General features: G+C 41.6%; 1 protein-coding gene across 1 annotated transcript in view; it reads left to right on the top strand.

Moving 5' to 3' along the window:
• Positions 1-6808: 6808 nt before the first annotated feature.
• Positions 6809-21985, top strand: part of BAIAP2L1 (BAR/IMD domain containing adaptor protein 2 like 1) — an 86787-nt gene continuing 71610 nt past the window's right edge. The window contains exon 1 of the mRNA XM_045541323.1: positions 6809-7080. Coding sequence (XP_045397279.1) covers positions 7030-7080 — 51 coding nt within the window. The 5' untranslated portion in view covers positions 6809-7029. The remainder of the gene's footprint in view (positions 7081-21985) is intronic.

The raw sequence follows: 21985 nt of genomic DNA, 5'->3' as shown, positions 1-21985 counted from the left end.
AGCATCTTTTCCAAAGTCTTGCCTCTCAGAAAAAGCCCCAACTGAAGGTAAAATTGTTCCAGAACATACTGCATTTGTTGGAAATATACCAGGAAAAATACCAGGCACACCGTGCAAGGATGTAAGTCCTACCAAGAAGAAATTTGCAGAAGTGGTCGATATTTAGAGTTTGGTCAATACAGAAAACAAATTTGCTTAGCAAAGGCAAGTTTAGAATTCTCTCTGCTGATGTTTTCCCATGGAAAAAAAAATCAAGACAAGGCAAATAAAGATAGGCCAGGCAGATCAACTTCCACAAATCTGGCTAGGCCATTTCCACACGAGGCCAAATCACTCAGGAGTTTTCAGGACAACAGACCAGTATCTCTCCCTTTCTGCCCTTGGAAAAGTAAAGAATGTTTGGGTTATCTTGGCCGTGGGCAAATAGCCTCTTCTAACAACCTGCACCTAGTGAAAAAAGAGATTTTAGAATCAGACCTGTGGACAGAAGTTAAAAAAAAAAGAAAAAACCAGGATTTTAGAACTCAAAATAACTTGAAGACCAACTACCCTATTTCAGAGGTGAAAAAACCGAGAACAAGAAGTGAAAAATACCTTGTCTGGTACTATACACTGATAGAGACACACTGTAACGTGATTCTTGGCCACCTGGTCCAGTCCTGATTGCTCCATACAGTCTCAGATGGAAACTACAAAGCCCCCTTCAGGTTTCTGGCAGACCATACAACCGGGAATTCCTCCAGTGACAAATATTTAAAATTATGGATAAAATATAACAAACCATTTTAATACATAATTTCGTTTGCAAGAAAAAAAGGAGACATCCCAGAAATCAAAAATACAAAGGGAAGGAAGCCAAGCACATGAACAGATGATATGGGAGTTCCTGGGGGTGGGGTGGGAGAACTGGAGCTAGAAATGGGCCCAGTGTTCAGGTATCTCATATGTTATATGTTTCACCCACATAAAATAAGGACTGGTGGCCTGTGCAAGATGGACAATGACACTAAGACTCCTTCACAGGGTGGGACCCTCTCTGCATAGAAGAGGAGCACTAGAAAATACTTATTGGCCTAGGGGGAGGACAGAGGAGATTGACTTAACTGGGGTTTTGAGTAGGGAAAAAACAATATCCTAAGAGAAATTAACCCACTAAGCCTGTGACATGGGGCAAGTGCAAAGTGAATTTTAACACCATCCAGTGGTGAACTTCTGGGAGCACCTGACAAGAACAAATGCAGAACTTTTCTAGAGGAATACTTTACAACCCAGGGTACATAGGATTCTTATGGACAAAATGGATCCCCACTGAAGATGATCTCATAATTTAAAAATTACCAAAACAAATAAGGAAATGATCCACCATGACACAGACACAACCGTGGCTGAATGAGAATAAAAACAACCAAACCAAACAAAACAAAAGAACACATAAAACTAGATGGTAGAGACTATAAAACAATATTTTAAATGATTAAAGAGATGAAGGAATAAAAGCCATAGGGAAATAACACTGTGAAAAAGAAATTGAAAGACCTACAAGTGAAAAGATTGAATTAGCAATTTTAAAACTTCTCACAAAGCAAATCTTAGGCCCAGATGCTTTCACCAGTGAATTCTATCAAACATTTAAAGGAAAGAAATACTGATTCTTCATAAACTCTTCCAAGAAATAGAAAATGAAGAAAAACTGTTTGATAGTTCCTAAAAATGTTAAAGATAGAATGACCATATGACCTCGCAAATATACCCCTAGGTATATACCCAAGAAAAATGAAAATATATATCCACACACCAACTTATACACAAGTGTTCACAGCAGTATTATTCCTAACAGTCAAAAAGTAGAAACAACCCAAATGTCCATCAATGGATGGATAGATAAACAAAATTGGTATATCCATACAATGGAATATTATTTGACAATAAAAAGGAATTCGTGATTTGGAGGATGATTCTGAAGAAATTATCCAGAATGCAGCACAGAAAGATTCAGATGTGAAAAATGTGAAAGAGAGGTAGGATTTCTATTCCTACCTAAACTATCCTTCAGTAGTGAGAGCTCTTTCAACATCTCTAGCTCTGATTTCACCATCACAATCTTAAATGTTCATTGACACAAGACTCAACTATTAAAGTGTTGCTAGATGAAACGTCACTTCTACAAATAAACAGAATCACATTTTCAGAGTACTTGTAAATAATTCATGAGCAACAGAAAAGATGGATTAAGATTTGAGCTTTCCAAAACCGAAAAAAGTTGAAAAGCAGAAGTCGTTCAAATACCATTGAAGTAACAAGATTAGTTTTCATGTATCTTGTGGAATCTGTTGAATGTTTCATGGCTATACAACATTTGTTGTATATTAACACATGTTTCATTTAACTCTTATTCCTAGAAGGCTTTATATTCCAGAATTAATAAGCCATCACATCCATATGTGCATAGTTTAAATCCATCATTTAGTAGTTTTGTAAATTTGATAAGTATTTTCCTTTTTTTTTTTTTTTGAGGACTAACATTTTCAGTATATTCATGTAATACTAACTAGGTATTTACTCTGCAATGCACTGTTCTGGAAAGTTCACAGCTTTTTCTCAAAACCTGTTTATGCTAATGCTTTGTTACCTTTTGATATTTTGATAATCTATACATTCCCTTCAAGGACTTCAGACTCACAATCTGTTTTGCAGTGGTCTATGCTATTGCTTTTTCAAACACTGGAGAAAACAAATCCCTGATGGAGTTATTCATTATGAAACGAAGAGATCTTAACTACTTCATAAATTCATTCTCTTAACAGTTCTTGAGCACCTACTATATGCTAGGCAATGAACAAGACAGAAATCATCCTTGCCCTTACAATGTTTGTAGTCTAATAGTGGGATGGGAGTGGGAGACAGAAACAGCAAAGAAATGAACAAGAAAAAAGATTAGCTAGTGTATCAGTTTCTCATCATAGCTGTAACAAATTATCACAAACTTAGTGGCTCAAAGCAGTACACATTTATTCTCTTCCAGTTCTGGGTCAGACATCCAAGATGAGTCTTATAGGGCTGAAATCAAGGCATCAGCAGGGCTGGCTCCTTCTGGAGGCTCTGGGGGGAGAATCCATTTCTTTGCCTTTTTCAGTTTCCAGAGGCTGCCTGTATTCCTTGGCTTGTGGCCTCTTCCTCCTTGTTCAAAATGCATCACTCCAGTCTCTGCTTCTGTTAGCACATCACCTCTGGCTCCTCCTGTATCCTTCTTATAAGGACATTTGGAATTATATCAGGCCTACCCAGATAATCTGGGATAACCTCCCCTTCTCAAAATCTTAACTATTAATATTAATAGATCACATTTGCAGAGCTCCTTTTGCCATATAAGGTAACATTTGCAGATTCTGAGGATTACAACTTAGACATCTTTGGGGAGCCGTGATTCAGCCTACCATAACCAGTGCTAAGCACTTTTAGAATTAAAATAGAATGCTGTGTTAGAAAGGGCCTGAAACACTACTTCAGTCTGAGTGGTCAGGGAAGGCCTCTCTGAGGCTGCACATAGGCTGAAATCCAAATGACAGCAAAGAGCTCTGGGGGCAGGGAGGAGAACATTCTAGGCAGAGGGAACAGTTAGTGGAAAACTCTACAGCAGAAATAAGCTTTGCAGAAGTTAATGCCATCTGGATTGGAAGAAAAGTTACAGAAAGGTAAATGAGTTTTCAATTCACGTTTGCTTTTGCAGAATAAAAAACTTAATCTATGTCTCCTGGTATTTTCTATGGGAATTTGCCCAAAACTACTGTTATCAGCAGAGACCTCTTTTGTCACAAAATACAGTAGACTTCTCATGGATTCACCTAGAGCACCCACCAGGCCAAAGAACCCATCTGCAGGCTACACAGTAAGTTCAGAAGAAGAGATAACCCCCCCAAAGAAGAGCTTGTTTTGATCATGGCTTTCAAAATCTTGTTGACATTGTCACCTGCAATTACAGCTTACAAACTTTGTTAATATAAACAGGATTTTTGACTACAGATGCTCTGTGATTTATGATGGGGTTATGTCCCAATAAACCCATCCTAAGATAAAAATATCATTAAGTCAAAAATGCATATAATATCCCTAACCTGCCAGACATCCTAGCTTAGCCTAGCCTACCATAAATGTGCTCAGAACACTTACCTTAGCCTACACTTGGGCAAAATCTTCTGGCGACACCGTACACTGTAGAGTTTGGTTGTTTAACCCTTGTGTGGCTGACCAGGAGCTGCAGCTGGCTAATGCTGCCCCGCATTGCAAGAGAGTATCATACTGCACGTGGCCAGCCCAGGAAAAGATCAAAATTTAAAATCCAAAATACAATTGCTACTAAATGCATACCATTGTAAAGTTGAAACATCAGGAGTTGAATCACTGTAATTCAGGACCATCCCTATTTAAACTGAAGCAGAAACTAAGAGACCTTGGTTGCCTGCCCCTGGGGGGGTGTTGCACTGATTTACAGAAAGGCCAGATCAGCTCTTCTTCAGCCTTTGCGTTCTGTGCTGTTGGAGAGCTGCTGCAGGGCTTTCTCAGCAAGCAAAGAGCTGTTGAGCAAAACAAGGGCTGCTCTCACCTCCTCCTGAGTCATTCCTTTCTATTGATTCACTTTCCTTCACTCTGTGCATCAGGAAGTCTCAGAACAACTAAGTCTCTGGATTTCCAAGTTTACATGCAACCAACATACTTGAGGAGTCTGATACAAATGGCATTTTGGGTTCATGCCCACCTTTTTACCTATGGCACGACTGACTGTACCCCTTTTATAGCTTTCATTGTGATCTCCCTTAAATTCTACCTTCTGCGCGGTATTAAAGGAATGGTTCAAACCCAGTTAATTCTGCACACCCACAGCCCCCAGCAGAGTGCCTGGCACAGAGCAGATAATCAATACTCACTTGTTCTTTTGTTCAGTAAAGACCTTCCAGGCATCTATCTATGTGTCAAGCACTGAGCTGGGGACTGCAATATTAATGTTGGTGCAGACCCACCGAGAGCTAACCATTCTCAAAGACTTCTAGAGGAGCAGAATGGTCATAACCAGGACATTATTCCCATAAAGCAGAGTTAAATATTACCGAATGTTTGAAGATTTGCATACAAGTATGAGCCTGGTCCCATGATGAAACCCAACCTCAGCAATTGATTTGGGCTATCTGAGATACTTGCTGGTTTTATTGTGGTTTGTTAATCTCTGTCTTTTCTGGCTCTAAACCACACACACCGAGCTGTGAAGTGTTAAAGGTTAAGCCTCTGCTCTCTTTCCAGCTCCTCGGATGACTGCCTGGCAGCAGAGGGTGAAATGACTTCATTCATCAGAAAGCACAGAGAGAAGTTCTAAGACAAAAGGAGATCTGCAAAGTTAAGGCAGAGATTTTCAAGTTGAAATAAAAACCAACAGACATACTTGAAGAGCATGGTCATAATAAAGTCATGAATGCATCTCACATAGGGCAAATTAAACCCAGTTGCCAAATCTTTTGAGTCAAATACTGTAAGTCTATTAAGGAAGGAGGAAGCTGCTTCCATTGTCTGAAACCTGGGGCCAATGTCTTATTTCCCTCAACAACCATGCTTGGTTTCCAAGCATGATATGTTTTATGGCTTGCAAAACCCGATAAGACTGCCCCAGAGTTCAAACGGTTCCTTCTGTTCTAAGTCCAGAGGCATCTCATACTCTTGGTATTCCCATCTGGACCGCACAGTGCCTTCTTTGTGTGCATTTGCTAGAGAACTTTATCACAGGAGCAGTTCATAAGCGTCATATCCTAACAGACCATAAAAGATGCAACTGCACCCAAATGGAAGTTTTTAAAAATCAGAGTAAGACCTCCCACCCTTGTTGGGTGGAGGTCTCAGATGCTAAGCAGGGCTTCCCTGTGGGAGAAAGCTGTTCTGGACCCTCAGGGTCTGGGTCACAATCTGAGAGAGGCCCAGAGAAGGCAGCTGCCTCACCCCTGGGCAGGGCTGTGGGTGGGGTGGAGACAAAACAGGGAGCCCCAGGGGCCACACACCTGCACAGACTGAGTGATGAAAGGAAGAGACGCTTCCGCAAAACCTCAGCTCACCAGGGTTTTCTAAATCCTAGAACGAGCTTGTGAACAGCACGGTTATGTTGCATTGAGTTAAAGGTCGTTCTTAATGTAAAGTTTTAAAATGTGCTGCCATTTCCGGAACCACATCTTGGAACTTATTAATTTTTTGATATATCAAGAGCTTCCAAAAGTGCAAGTGGCAGCCCCCTTCCTCCACCTGTGAGAGCCCATGCGCTGGGGTCCCTCAGACCTTTGGGGTCAGGTAGGGGGTGAGTGGGGAGGGGTCAATCAGAAAATCAATACAACTGGGGAATGTGGGTCCCCCTTCCCGCGGCTCCAAAATGCAGGACTTGGGGGGAGCGACCACGGAGGGCATGGGCCTCAGGGCCTCTGGGATCAGCAGGGTGCGGGGCACACGAGGGCTCTTAGGACCACAGAGGCCTAAACGCCGCGGGTCCCGGCCCCTCGGGGAGCTCTGGGAGGGCCGCGAGAGGGCGCTCAGTGTCAGCCCCGCCCTGTCCGCCTCAGGTGGGTGACCCCGCCCACTGCGACTCGTCTCGTGCCGCCCCGCCCATCCGCTCCGCCCCGCCAACCCCGGCCGCTCCTCAGGAGCCGCCCCGCCCACTTGGCCCCGCCCCGGCCCGGCCCCGCCCACCAGGCCGCCTCAGGTGGGGCCGCCCCGCCCACCAGCCCGCCCGCCTCAGGTGGGTCCGCCCGGCCCGCCCCGCTCGGCCCGCCCCGCTCGACCCGCCGCGTCGGGCCGCTTCTCCTCAGCGTCCCTCAGACCGCGGCAGTCCCGCCGCAAGTTTTGACGTTTTGGCGGAGGAGGCGCGCGCGGGCACTCCCGGGCCGACGGCGGCCGACCTCCCAGGGCTCCTCAGCCAAGCCCCGGCGCTCCCGCCGTCCGGAGTCGGGCGGCCACGAGGCCTCGCCGCGCCCTGCAGCGCTCGCCCGCCCGGCGGCCGCAGCCATGTCGCGGGGGCAGGAGGAGGTGAGCCGGCTCACGGAGACCACCTACAAGGTAAGCCGCGGTCTGCGCCGCGGAAGGTCCTCCCCTTCCCCCTCCCCGCCCGACCGGCCGCACCTTCCCCGGCCCGGGCGCGGGGGGCGGAGGAGCAGGGTCCGGCCGGCGGGGCGGCCCGCGTCCTCCTCCCAACTTCTGGGAAGCGATGGTCGCGCTCGCCTGGCTGCCGGGCTTAAGCCCTCGGAGACCAGAGGCAAGCTCGAGTTTCCTCCGAGCAAATAAAGCGCCGAGGAATGCAGGGGGAATACTCCCCTGTAATTAGGGCCGGGCCGGCCGAGCGCTTCCCCGAGCCGCGGTGGGGGCGCGCTCAGCCCCGGGAGTCCTGGGGTGGCGGCCGGTCTGCTCTCGGGGAGGCTCTAACCGAACCCCCCCCCTTTCCTCGCACCGCTTTAAGTCGAACTCGGCTTGTATACATCGGTTATTCTGTGAGGTTGCTGGAGTGAAAGAGCACCCGCGATTTTAATAAAATGGACCTAACCTTAAGGAATGCGTTGATGGCCAGTCTCCTAACTTTGCATGTATTAGGAGAGGATTTTTCCAGAAACAGACATAGATTTAGGATTAGTGGCGAGTTTAGTAAGTTTAAGTACTTATAAATGAATTCCAGTTGAAATAAGATATGTGTTTAATCATCTGCTATTAATAGAATACAAAACAACTTTTGTTTGAATTCAGCTTAGGGTCATTGAACCCCTTGAAACTTTTAAAGTTCTCTAAATTCATTCGTAGCCATGTTTAAGGCCCACCGTTTGGTCAGTTTTATAGTTTTTTTAACCCTAACATTCAGTTTCTGGGTTTGCAAGATCTGAGTTCCCAAAGTCAGAGGAGTTTATTGCCTTTTGTTGGTAGAGAATAACAAAAGAGCATGGAAATGTTTTCATAATCCCTGGAAGTCCAAAAGATTTATCAATTCCCTTCATTTTAATACACAAAGTATATACTGTAACCTATGAATTATACTTTGTAGGAAGATACAGTGGGCACAGTTGACACAGCATTTTCAGGCTCAGCAACTGTGACCGGAAGCTATTCCTTATTCATATGTTCCCTTAATAGAGGGCAGTTTTTAGAGATTTCAGAAATTTGAATGTTAAAGTCTTACATTTGTATTGAGATTGTTACTATTTAAATAATCCTGAAGATGGTGGGGCAGGGGCTGTGGGGTACTAACAAAGTATGTAAATAAAACATTCTTAACTACCAGACTCTTAGTAGCTATTCTGATGACTGTCAGTAAAGGAAAAACTGTAATTGAGGAATGCAGATCATTGCCAATTTGAAGCGGAGTCTAAGTATCTGTTGGGATACAAAAACACAGGAACACAGAAGTTCCTTCCACCCTGCTTCCAAGAACATGGGCATATTTGTCTTCCCAATCTCAGGGGGAGTAACAACTTGAGTCAAATAGTCAGATGCTCAGAGTAAAGTCTTCTCTTTGCTCTTTCTTCCACTTCTTCCTGACTTATACTTTAGTGTTAGCTCATTGCAGGGGCTGACTCAAGTGAATTACAGTGCCATAAATGCCAACCACTTGGGCATGTCATATTACTCAAGGAACTGGAGCAGGAGGAAAAAAGTGTGGATTTCATTTTGGTTATACATAAAGCAGTGTAAATCGTTTTTAAAAGGTTGCAATACACTGAAAATCAGAGTCCCGAACCTTGTCTTCCATTCCCAGGTGTCTGAAACCATACTAAAAGCTCACTAAATGTTTGTTGATTGATTTTTAGTGACAATTTCCTTGTTAATGTTTTAGGATCACTTTTTTACTTCAAGGTGGTGGGATAAGAATTTACAGCACCTGGCCAGGTGTGATGGCTCACACTTGTAATCCTAGCACTCTGGGAGGCCCAGGTGGGAGAATAGCTTGAGGTCAGGAGTTTGAGACCAGCCTGAGCAAGAGCGAGCCCCCATCTCTACTGAAAATAGAGACAAATTAGCCAGGCAACTAAAAATAGAAAAAACTAGCTGGGTGTGGTGGCTTGCACCTGTAGTACCAGCTACTTGGGAGGCTGAGGCAGGAGGATTGCCTGAGCCCAGGAATTTGAGGTTGCTGTGAGCTAGGCTGATGCTGTGGCACTCTAGCCTAGGCAACAGAACGAGACTGTGTATCAAAAAAAAAAAAAAAAAATTTACAGCACCAGACAACAAGTTTATATAATCTATAAGATGAAGTGAAAGCTGCTAGCCCATGTTTTGACTATGGTGGAAATGCATAGTGAAATTTTATATTCGCAAGTCTGAATGGAAGCCTGGAAAGCCTTTCACCACCTCCCTGCTGCATTCTTCTCTCTGTCAACCCCCCGCCCTCCCTCAATGGTCAAAGCTGCAAACAATTTAAGGTTAATATGGCAAAAAATCTGGTGGTGTTGGTGAATCGAGTTATTTTAAAAAGATATATCCTTTATGTTACCTAGCAGTCTACAATATTTTACTAATAGAAACACAACCTGACCAGGTGTGTTTACAAAAGCCACCTGCAAATGAGATTTTATGACTTGGTAGGTTTTAGTTTTTTTTAAATACTCAAATTTCTCTGACTTTGAAATAAAGGAAAAAATTCTTTAGAGAAAAGAGGGAATTATAAAGTAGCATGATGCTTTGTATGCAGTATCAAATATCCTTAAATATATACTATTTGCACATTTGCTGAGTTATCTAAAATATATACTTAGACGAGATTACTGGACATCCTTGCTAACTCCCAGGAGAATGTGTGTTTTACCACTTCATGAACAAATGGCCTCATAATAAGCCCCCAAATGCCAAGTAATGTTACTGTTGGTAATTAGAGTTCAGCCAAAGATCCCTCCCCTTCCCACACTTTGGTCTATAGTATGCCTGTAATTTGCCTTCAAAAGCTTGATTGTGATTTCGAATGGTTTTCTGGTGAGTACATGCTTTAGTGGTAGGGGAAGAAATAAAGTTCAAAAAAATGTTAATTAAGAGTAGCCGCCACCTTCCCAGAACTGTCAAAGACTTAGGGGTTGAAGAAGGATGGGTGTGATGTCATCCAAGGATGTCCTACCTCCATGAATCTTGCTAAGCAATGAGTGCAGCAGGGAAATGACAAGTCTTTGAAGATCACCTCAAGGAGACCTGCTCAAACAACTCTTTTTTTGAGACAGAGTCTCATTCTATTGCCCAGGCTAGAGTGCCATGGCGTCAGCCCAGCTCACAGCAACCTCAAACTCCTGGGTTCAAGCAATCCTTCTTCCTCAGCCTCCCAAATAGCTGGGACTACAGGTGTGTGCCACCATGCCTGGCTAATTCTTTCTATATAGATTTTTAGTTGTCCGGCTGATTTCTTTCTATTTTTAGTAGAGATGGGGGGGGGTCTTACTCTTGTTCAGGCTGGTCTCGAACTCCTGACCTCAAGCAGTCCTCCCACCTTGGCTTCCCGGAGTCCTAAGATTACAGGCATGAGCCACCACACCTGGCCTCAAACAGCTCTTTAAAACTGTAGACAACTCCATCCTCCAACCCCACCTTAGGTTACTTTACCTTCCCCCTCATAACACCTACTACCTTAGGATATACTATGTAATATATTTATTTTTCTTTCTCTTTCTCTCTTCCCACCCAACTAGAATGTGAGCTCAAACCAAGGCAACAAGCTTTGTTTCGCTGTACACTAAGCAGTTAGAACAGCTTCTGGCACATAGTAGGCACGCATATTTGTTGAATGAATAGACAATTTATGAAGCACCTATCCTGTGCTAGGCTTCCCACCCCTACCTTGAGACTTTTCATAGAGCATTTTGTTAAGTACCTATCAGCCCTCGAGGTGGATACAGATTTTGTTTGCTTTTTAACCATTTCTAGATTGAAGAACTAAGGCCTAAAGTCTGAGTGACCAGGTTCCACATCCCATTTACCATGCCAGTCTCTGTATAGTCGTATAGTTTCTAATGACCAACAAATGCACAGACCAAACATATTTTCATAATTTTCATGATCTAAGATGTCACTGAAATTTTCTGTCGTTCTGCTAATTCATCATCACTGTCATGTTTCAAACCTTTTAGTAAGAAAGTGAGATGCTTTTGTTCTTTAATTGGGTAAAGTAAGCAATCTTGGCATATGTATTGGGGTTTGTTTAATGGTTTTTTATTTTCTTGGGGTTATGGGGGATGTGTAAGTGAAAGTCCCTGCCTGATTGGTTTCCAGTGTGAACAGTATGCAGAGCTAGCATGTGACACTTCAAAATGCCTTTAAGAACCCTCTCTAAGGTATGTTTATTGCTCTAGCTATCTATTTGATATTAATCTTTTCCCTTAACATCACTCTCTTCAGATGTGCTGAAGATAAAACGGGATTTGCAGAAGCCTAGACAACTTGCTCTTGGCTCCAGGATGACTAAAAAAGGGGACAGTAAGAATCAGGTGCCAGGTAGCAGCAGAAAGTTTTGCCAGGTATCAAATATTGAAGTGAACAGCCCAATACATTACCTTTTTGTCTGATAAAATAAAAATATAAAGTCAAATGATAGATTTTTTTTGGTCATAAACATTTTTTCTTGATTGAAAAGAGGTTTTAGAACTATGATAACGCTGTTATGTAGCAGCCTTTATTAGGAAGCCTGGAGGGTGGGACCAGCTGGTCAGATGATACCATTCATAAGTTTCATGTAGCTTTTGGGTTTACATTCGTGACATTATGTTGGTATTGGGCATTAATTCTTGCCTTGTACAGACCTGCAAGTGAAACCTAATGAGCATAAAATTACAACAAATTGGATTTTTGTTTTCTTTAGCATTCCATACATCTATTTATTCTGCAGTTTAAAAGTAAAAATTACTATAAATTATTATAAAGGGTGGCTGGGCATGGTGGCTCACACCTGTAATCCCAGCATTTTTCGGAGGCTGAGGCCAGAGAAACACTTGAGGACAGGAGTTCAAGACCAGCCTGGGTGATATAGCAAGACCCCTGTCTCTACAAAAAAAATTTTTGAAAATTAGCCAGGTGTGGTGGTGCACACCTATAATCCCAGCTATTGGGGAGGCTGAGGCAGGAGAATTGCTTGAGCCCAGGAGTTCAAGACTACAGTGAGCTATGATCACATCACTGCACTCCTGCCTGGGCAACAGAGTGAGATCCTGTCTCCAAAAAAAAAAAAAAAAAAAATTATTATAAAAGCTGCACAAACATTAATTTTTATCTGTTAACACATGTAAATATATTTTAATTTATTTTCAAAACATTTTATTGAACTGCAGTATACATAGAGAATGGTGTGCTTGAGTGTACATAGTTCACTAAATTGTCACAAACTGAACACACCTGTGTAGCTAGCACCAGCTCAACAAGCAGACCATGAGCACCCCCTGAAGTCCCCAGTCACAGCACCCTCTCTGATGGTAGCCACTCTCGTGATATCTAATGGCATTCATTAGCTTAGCCTATTTTGTCTGTCTGCTTTTACTCAATGTGTTTGTCAGATACTTCTGTGTTATTGGGAGTAACTGTAGTTAGTTCTTTCTTGTTTCTGTGATATTCTGCTGTGTGAATATATATATCACAATTTATTCTTGGCAAGCATGTGGATTATTTTTAAACTACTCCGGGAATTATGAATAGTGCTTGAAAAACATTCTGGTACAAGTCTGATGGGCATAGACCCTCATTTCTCTTGGGTACATGCACAGGAGCAGATTTACTAGGTGTTAGGCATTCAACTATTTAGTTTTAGTAGAAACCGCCGAGCAGTTTTCCAAAGTGGTTGTACCAGTTTCCATTCCCACTGCCAGCACTAGAGAGTTGTAGTTGCTCTACAGCCTTGCCAGCAGTTGATATTTCCCATCCTTTCAATTTTTGCCATTTTCATGCGCATATGCAGATAAAATTTTTAAATTAAAAACAAAACAAACAGAACTGTTTGTTTCAGGCCTGCTGGTGATCTGCTGTTTCTCTGTAGGATGGTCTGCAGCCTGAGTAGAAGCCCCGTGGGGGATACTTAATGTCAGAAGACAGGACCTAGGGAACATGGATCTGAGAAAGGCCACACAGTTGTATTTACTACAATAAAACATAAGTTCTTAGCTCTAAAGCTATCATAGCTGAACACATCAAAGGGTTTTATTATGTAAGAGATGTTGAGGGCATAGATGAGCTTATTCAGAAGAACTGGATTGCTTGGGGTGGGGTGCGGAGTTATGGTTAATTGAATTTTCTTGTTAATTGAATATTAATGAAAGTACCTTTCCTTTTTATGTGACTTATTCTTGAAAAGTTACATAAAAGCACAATAGGCTAGTTTTTAAAGAGAATTTGAGCAAGTTAAAGTTTACTCAAGAGATTCCAAGACTAGTACTCACTAAAGGAAATGTAATTTTTAATTTGAGTCTTCTCCCCTGTTAGATTGTAATTGTACATGCTTGAGAACAAGTCCCCAAAATTATACTTTTCATCATCTTCCACAATAATTCATATGCCTTTGTGTGTGTGTGTGTGTGTGTGTGTGTGTATTTAATCTTGGCAGCTTTTTGAAACTATTTTTCTCTGATACTAGAGTTTTTCCAAAGTTTCTATGAAAATTTACACTGAAGTAACCCAGAATCCCACGACTCAGAGGTAACACTGCCTCTTATTCTTACTCTTTCTGATATTTTTCGGTACACACTCCCATGTCAGTCAGGACTCTGTGATTTATCGTTTTGATGGCTCCACAGAACTCCATTCTTCATCATAAGTTATTGATCCAGCCCTGTTGTTGAGCATAGATCATTGCCAGTACTCTGCTGTTACAGCACTGCAGTGGACATCGTTGCAGGTAAAGCTTTGCACAGACCCGTGATGTTTTCCTTAAGCCAAATTCCCATAAGGGAGCTTTGGGCCAAAGGGCAGGTACCTTTTAAAGCATATTTGTTCCACATTGCAAAATGCCCTCCAGAAAACGTGCACCCAATTATGCTGTAATCTGCATTGTGGAGAGTGCTCCTTTCCCTGAACTCCCAACAATGAAGTAGATATTTATTAATTTATTTTTGAGCCTGGGTCACTTTATGTTTGTTGCCCAAGCTGACCTTGAACTCCCAGGCTCAGGCAGTCATCCCACCTCGGCTTCCTGAGTAGCTGGGACTATAGGTGCACACAATTGTGCCCAATTCAATTAGGTAGATCTTTTAAAACCATTTCCTTTTTTATAATCCACAGAAGGTGTGTGTATGTGTGTTTTGCAGTGGTATAACATGTATACCCATAACATATAGAATATGGACATTGGCTATGAGAATACCAGAGAATTCTTGTCTACTATGATTGGGCATACTTCCCCCCCCAAACTTAGAACTTATGGGTATATGCTGAGTGATTACAGCTCTGTGACTTTTCACACCTGTGTACTTCTCTTCTTATTTTCCTCAGCCTTGATTTTATACTTCTACTTATGTTTTCCTGACCTTGAGTCTTTGTGGTTTATCATGATTGTAATGACTGTGTCCTGGTGTAACAGCTGCCTGAAGTCTTTGTGGATAAAGGTGAGGCACATGTAAGTGAGATAAAATGTGGCTAGGTTCTCTCTCTTAAAAATAAAAGAAAAATATTGCCAGAATATGTTCTTAAACCAGGAAGCAAAATAGGGGAGCCTTGCTCAGAGATCTAACTGATCATTCATAGCCTCCTAGAGCTATGTATGCTTTAGAGAAAACAGCAGATAGGTGAAGATGCCCTTGGTTTGTTGCTTAAAGTGTTTTTATTTTTATGGTACTTTGGAGGTTAAAAAGTTCCTAAATAATGGCAATTCCTTCACTAACAATATCAAAGGGGGACTCTAGTTAACTCTAGAGCAGGAGGAAGAGAACTTGAAAGCGTATCACTTACACTCTACCTTCTGGAGTGCTTACATTTTTTATGTGAATGGGTTACTTTTATAATGTTTAACCTAAAGGAAGCAGAAATATATATATATTCCATTTTAATGGGTAAAATGTTTTAAAACCTAAACTAACATTTTCCATTTGTTTTGCAAATTAATCTTTTTACCTAATTTTAAATCTTACCGTTTTTATCTTGATTTTTACATACGGTAGTACATTTTTAACATTTACCAACCTGAGACTACAAATGCAATGGAAAATTAACTGAACAAAATTAATAACACTCAAATTCCAATTCTTAAAGCTCTTTTAAAAGTCATTCCTGATGTTGCAAGCAGCTGATCCCCTTCAAGGTGCAGCCCTGTCCTTGAAAGGTACAAAAGCAGTAATAACAACCTGTCAAAAGTAGGGGGGCAAAGTTCAGATGATTAAAACATATGGCCTAGAGTAAACATGCAGGAGATTGGCATGGAGGGGTGAAACAGGTCTCAGATGACAAATCTGACCACCAGCCACCATAAGAGCAGAGCGGCCCCAGAGTTAGGAGGAAGGGAGAGTGTACAGGGAACAGACAGCCTGTCACCTCCATGTGTCTCTGAGATACAGATGCCGGAGACTTAGTTAATAGACCAATCCATATCTGACCAGAAAACCTCAAATGACAAATCAGGAAAATCACAATGATACTTCAGTGTGATGATGGGTTTTTTTAAATAAAACTTTGATGATTAATTGACCAAATGGTATGTTTTATCATAGCATGGGCTTCCTTTTATACTTTGAGCAGCTTGAGATTCAGGACATCAACTATATCTGACAATACAATCTGTTTCTAAACGTGTAAGCATGCTGTAAACATGCAAAACATTGTTCTGATCAGAGACAGTCCAGCTGCCCTGCCCTTTGAGAAGACTTTTTCCGCTAACCTAGCCATCCTTTGTGTTATCCCACATTTTTGTATGTACTTGGTAACGTTCTAGTTTCCATTTGATGTTGTGCTTTCGTTTTCTCATCTGTAAATAAGGATAATAGTAGCTACCTCATAAGGTTGCTATGAGGATTAAACCTGACAATACACGAAAGCTCTTAGAATGGTGTCTGGCACATCTTAGGTGTTCGATTAGCGTTAGATGATAGTCATAGCGGCATATGTTTACTAGGCTGTAACCACCGCAGGAGCCTTGATTTCATCTGTTTTGTTTATACTGCTATCCTGGTATCTAGAAGAGTGACTAACTCGTAGGTGGAGCTGAATAAATATTTAATAAAAAAATGGTGCCGAAATTATCAGCACACATTTTCCTCTCCCTCAATGAGCTGTACACTCCTTGAGGGTTTTTTTTTTTAACCTCCCATATTGCTGGTGCATAGTAAGAACTCAAAAATATTTGTGGAATAAATACAGAATATCTGTGCTGCTCACACAGTTGTCACTAAAGTCATCACCTCCTCCTTAGCCGGTGGGACTGAGATAGAGAATGTGTTTTGAGCACCTGTTACGTATGTGCCAAGCTTACCACCGACATTCATTCATTTCTGCACCTATTTTCTTGAGCAGCACAGCTGTGCCAAGCACTGTGGTCACCACCAGGAACCACACTGGAGAAAAGACAAAGAGGGCCTGTGCCTTTCTGGAGGTTACAGCTTTTATGCCAGGACAGCAGTGCCAAAGTCCTAGCACTGCAGACTCTCCCTCTGCCTGGGCCTGCCCCTGTCATAAGTGACGTTTCCTTGCTCCTTTCCCTGCCTTTGCCCCTTCAGTTCTTTGGACCTTGTTTTTTCTCAGTATGGGAAGAAAGGAGGAAAAGATTGATATATATGCAGGTTACATTTAAGAGGAGTTTTTAAAGCAATTTGTAAGAAGTCTTTGGAAAGTTCATTATATAAGAGAACTAGCTGAGAGACAAAAAAAAAATGTTTTAAAAACTTTGACTCCCCTTACTAGTACATGAGAAATATAAGAACTTGAGTTGTTTTTAAATTATTCGGAGTTGAACAATATTTCTCAGATGGCAAGGGCTATGATTTTAATACAAAATAGAATGAGCTATCTCACAGGGTCTGGTTGAAGGAAGTTCACTGGAATTATTCCAGATACTACTACAAGAGTGGCATTTGGAAAGAATTAGTGAACTTAAAAAAAAAATCATGTGTTATACGAAGTCAGTGTACTTTGCTCTTTGAACAGGTAAAGTTCCTGTTACCTGTTAAGTGCTTTAGGACTTTCTGAACAAATGAGACCCAGCGCATAAGATGTTCTTTCCTGTAAATTCATTGCTTGCTTTTTATTCCAGGACACACCTTTTGAAAACAATAAAGAGGCAGGCAAGAATACTTAACCAGACAGTCTAGTGTTTTCTGTGTCCTTCAAAGTGTGTATCTTTCAACAGCTATTTAAAACCTATTAACTAATCGACTGTTTCCTTAATATATTCCATTTATCTGTGATAGTTACATATTTTTAAATGATATTCAAGTAATATTAAAGATGTTTGCATTTCTTATTTTCGCCATGTCACTGTGGATTGCATTGGTATTTTTTCACACCTGTCTCCCTGTTAGACCAAGCATTTCTAAGGGCTGGAACGCTTTCCTCATTCATCTTTGTGTTTCCTGGGCTCAGCCTAAGGACGGGCTCAATGTAGGCATATATATAATAGAGGTTGCACAAATATGTAGTTTTTTATGTTGTTTCAAAGGTCCAAATGTGAGAAAGAGTTAGTGGAATGAAATGTCAATACACATGTTCAAGTGTTATCTAGTACTTGTCATGGTTCTCTCACACACACATATACACAAACAAGAAAATACCAGAAAAGAAGGACATTTTCAGATTCTGGTTGCAATGTTACTTTTAAAATTACCCGAAGTATTACTTTTAAAATGTTACTCTAAAGTTATGTTGCGTGATAGTCATCCTGGTACTGTAACTTAGAATTGGAAGGATTATGTTTCTATTCTTTCAAATAAGAACACATGCCTCTAATGAACTAAGCAAAAATGGATATTATCATAGTTGCAATTTCAAGAAGTGGTTTCTACTTCAAACTTATAGGTATTATTCCCTCTGAAGTTCAGCATCTAAAAGTTGCTTGAATTCTGGGGTAGGGGCCCCAAATACCCTGTCTGATGGAGGCCAGCGTAGGCTAGACCTTGTCACAGTGTCTGATAGCTTGCTAATTGCCAGAGCTAGGAATGCCTGCTTTCAACCCCGAAGGCTTTTCTGGCATTGCCAAGAAATATATATAACTATGTAGAGTTATAGCATCTGCTGGATCTTAAGCCCAGTGTAATCATCTGCACTTAAACTTCAAGGAAAAGTGATTTTAAACAATTCCATTCAAGACAAAGGTAAAACTTTTGTCCAGTATTTAAAATGGAATGAAATTTTCTAGTCTTGAATTGGGTTCAGATCGTTATTTTTTTTTCTTCGAGCTGTTTTCTCAGATGATCATGAACTCAGATTTACCTGTATGTGGTTCCCCTTCCACATTTTTTTCAAATAACAATGGAAAAACCTAGGTTTTTAACACAAAGTTACTGGGTGGGCTAGTTCTGGGAATTCTGTTAACAGGCTTGATAATTTTGTCCAAAAGGTGTGCATAGTTGTAGAAAGTCCTTCTATTCACGCCAACGTGTTGGGGCCTTTTTTATTTTTTATTTTTTTAGCTTAATTGTGCTTTACCTTCAGAACAATTCTTGCTGCCTAAGTGAGTAGGAAATCGGGAACACAGAGGCTGTCACAGAAATCTCTCTTTAAACAATGAAATAGAAGGTCATGGGAATGTGATTGTGTCCAGTAATGTATCTTAAGAGGTAGCAGTACATATCTTTCTAGATGGTCACAATGGTTCTGATCGCTTGGTTGGTTCTTAGGGAGCTGGGGATTTATTAGGTACTCCCAGGACTCTCAGAATATTCTGTAAGAGGCTGAGCCCAAGGGGCTGTTCTGTGCTTTGCTAATCACTGGCCCCGTGGCTTCTCCTACTCAGGCCGAGGTGCTGGAAAGGAGCCATAGAATAAAAGCCTTCAGGCCTCAGAGCTTCCTTTCTAGCATGGCCTTTGCACCGTGAGGGACCATTTTTGCAGAAATAATTCTGTATAAACCAAAACCTGGATTGTGGGTGAAGAAGGGAAAGGAAGAATGAAAGCAAAACAATCTTTTGTCATAATGAAAGTTTCATGGAGAGTTTTCTCTGTGGGCTGAAGATTTCCTAGGAAACTCCCCTTTTAGAAGGACACAGTAGGCCGGGCACAGTGGCTCACACCTGTAATCCTAGCACTCTTGGGAGGCCGAGGCAGGAGGATTGCTCGAGGTCAGGAGTTCAAGACCACCCTGAGCAAGAGCGAGACCTTGTCTCTCCTAAAAATAGACAGAAATGATTTGGACAGCTAAAAAATATATATAGAGAGAAAAAATTAGCCAGGCATGGTGGTGCATGCCTGTAGTCCCAGCTACTTGGGAGGCTGAGGCAGGAGGATCATTTGAGCCCAGGAGTTTGAGGTTGCTGTGAGCTAGGCTGACGCCATGGCACTCTAGCCCAGACAACAGAGCGAGACTCTGTCTCAAAAAAAAAAAAAAAAAAGAAGGACACAGTAAAGATTTTTGCCTGGAAAAACATTTGCCAAACCACTTCCACAGTCGTAGCTGAAAAGACGACTGCTATTCCAGCAGGAGATCTGTCTCAAAATAGCTGGGTTATCATTTACTCCTAATGGGTCAAATTGATTTTCACCCTAGGAAGAGAAATTGCTGCAGATAGCTACGTGGGCAGAAATGCTTGCAGACCAGTAGCACTTTCCCAGCTGGTCCTGGACCAGTGTTTGTAAGGACAGGAGATGACCTGTGTCTCATCACATCTGGCTCTTCTGTGGGCAGCCTAGTTAGAAACAACCAAAGAACAAGCAGCACACACAACTTTGTGGCTGTTCCATAGCACTGAGGATTTAGAGTCCCTGAATCCTTAGCAGCCTGGAATGCAGGAAGAGTTTTTGTTGTCATTGTTGTTTGTGGGTTTTTTTCCTAACTAGCATTATTGAGATATAATTTATATGCTATAAAATTCACCCATTTTAAATGTGCAATTCAATGATTTTTTTAGTAAATTTGTAGAGTTGTACACGTATTACCACAATCCAATTTTATAACATTTCTGTCACCTCAGAAAGATCCTTCATGCCTACTTGCTGTCATTACTAATTCTCACTTCCAGCCCCAGGCAACCACTAATATATTTTCTGTCTCTATAGATTTGTCTTTTCTGGATATTTCATATCAATGGAGTCATACAATATATGGTCTTTTGTGATTGGCTTCTTTACTTAGCCTAATGGGGTCCATCCAGGTTGTAGAGTATATCAGTACTTTATTTCTTTTTATGGCTGAATGATAGTCCATTGCATGGCTACACCACATTTTGTTTATCCATTTACCAGTTGATGAACCAACAAGATTTTTTTTTTAAGGGGCCACATTAATGCCTAGTATTTAAAAGGTAATTTAAATGACAATTTGGAAAAACAGGATTGGGAAGCAGAATTCACAAGGAAAGCCCTGGCGTTTTCAGATTTTGTGAGCCTGGTATGATTCAGTAGGTAGAGAGAGGGCAGAGCCTTGTAGCTTTTGTGACCCTCACTTAGAACTAATGAAATTGCAAGCAGTGTCGCCATTACCTAATACTCGATTTTCGTGGCGCGGTGTGTTCATATGAGCTGGTGGAGCTGAGGGTACTGCATGTAGCTGGTTCATCCATGAAAACACACATCTCTTATGTGATACAGATTTCAAAAGCTGCTGCTACAAAGTTCGATGTGAGGCATTGGATGGTCCAGGCTCTTGGTGCTAGAGGTGTGGTGAGGTTAAATTTAGGTCCTTAACCTTAATTACTTATTGTTTCTACTAAGGAGACAGAGGGTAAACAGATAGGTAATATCATGTGAGTCAGTGATAAGCACATTGTAGAAAGAGAAACTCCAGAAGAGAGGCAGGGAGAGGAGGACTGGAATTGCCACCATTCATTCAAGTGGAGGAAGGAGAGGTTTGTGGGAAAGGTATCCAGAACTAGAGCCTTCTGGCAGGAGCAAGTGCAAAGTTCCTGGTGGGAATGGGTTTGGACTGTTCAGAGAGCAGCCTGCAGGCCAGTGTGCCTGGAGCACAGTGCCTGGGGGCAGGGGAGGGTGGCCACAGCCCAAATCCAGTGGAGTCTACAACTCAGCCTGTAGGCAGTGCCCAGGCTCTCCATGTGCCTTCCTACCCTATTGTTAAAAGGACAAAAGTCACTGATCAACATGAGAACAGAGGATAAAACCATTAGGTTACAACCTACCAGGAAACTACCTTTCATTTTTTCTTTCCCCCTGCTTAGATATTTTCAGTCATACTTTTTTAATGCTGACAAGGGAAACAGTTTATGGTACTTTTAAAAAGGTACTGTTTTTCTCCTATCATACAGGCAAAAAGTAAGACAATACCAAGCGTTAGTGAAGATGTGGCAAAACAGTACTTTCATGCAGTAGTTATGGGAGTGTAAATTGCCACAGCCACTTTCTTCAAATTTGGCAATGTCTAATAAAATTGAAAAATCTGTCACCTAGCTTATGTCACAGAAATTCTATTTCTGGGTAAATTCTTACCTGTGTATACAGTTCCTTTACATGTAGTTGGTAATAGCAGAAGCTTGTAAGCCATCAAAGGGCCATTCAGTTGGGAATAGATGGGTAAAAATGCAATCTATTTATGTGATGGGTAAAAATGTATATACATACACCTATACATATATACTGATAATATATATATGTATTTCAAGAAATTGGCTTGCATGAATGCAGGCACTTGCACTGCAGCCCTTAAGTGGAATATCTTCTTCCTCAGGATAACTTCAGTTTATTCTTAATTAAGGCCTTTCAACTGATTAGATGGCACCCTCCCACCCAGCTTTTTGAGAATAATCCCTTTTACTTAAGGTCAACTGATTGTAGATGTTGACTGTATCTACAGAATACCTTCATAGCAACACCTGGTGTTTAATTGACTAACTGGGAACTGTAACTAGCCACGTGGACACCTAAAACTAACCATCACA

Source organism: Lemur catta, chromosome 2, assembly GCF_020740605.2.
Source record: "Lemur catta isolate mLemCat1 chromosome 2, mLemCat1.pri, whole genome shotgun sequence".
Taxonomy (NCBI): domain Eukaryota; kingdom Metazoa; phylum Chordata; class Mammalia; order Primates; family Lemuridae; genus Lemur; species Lemur catta.
The sequence above is the reverse complement of the archived record's forward strand: the minus strand, read 5'-3'. Positions and strand labels throughout refer to the sequence as shown.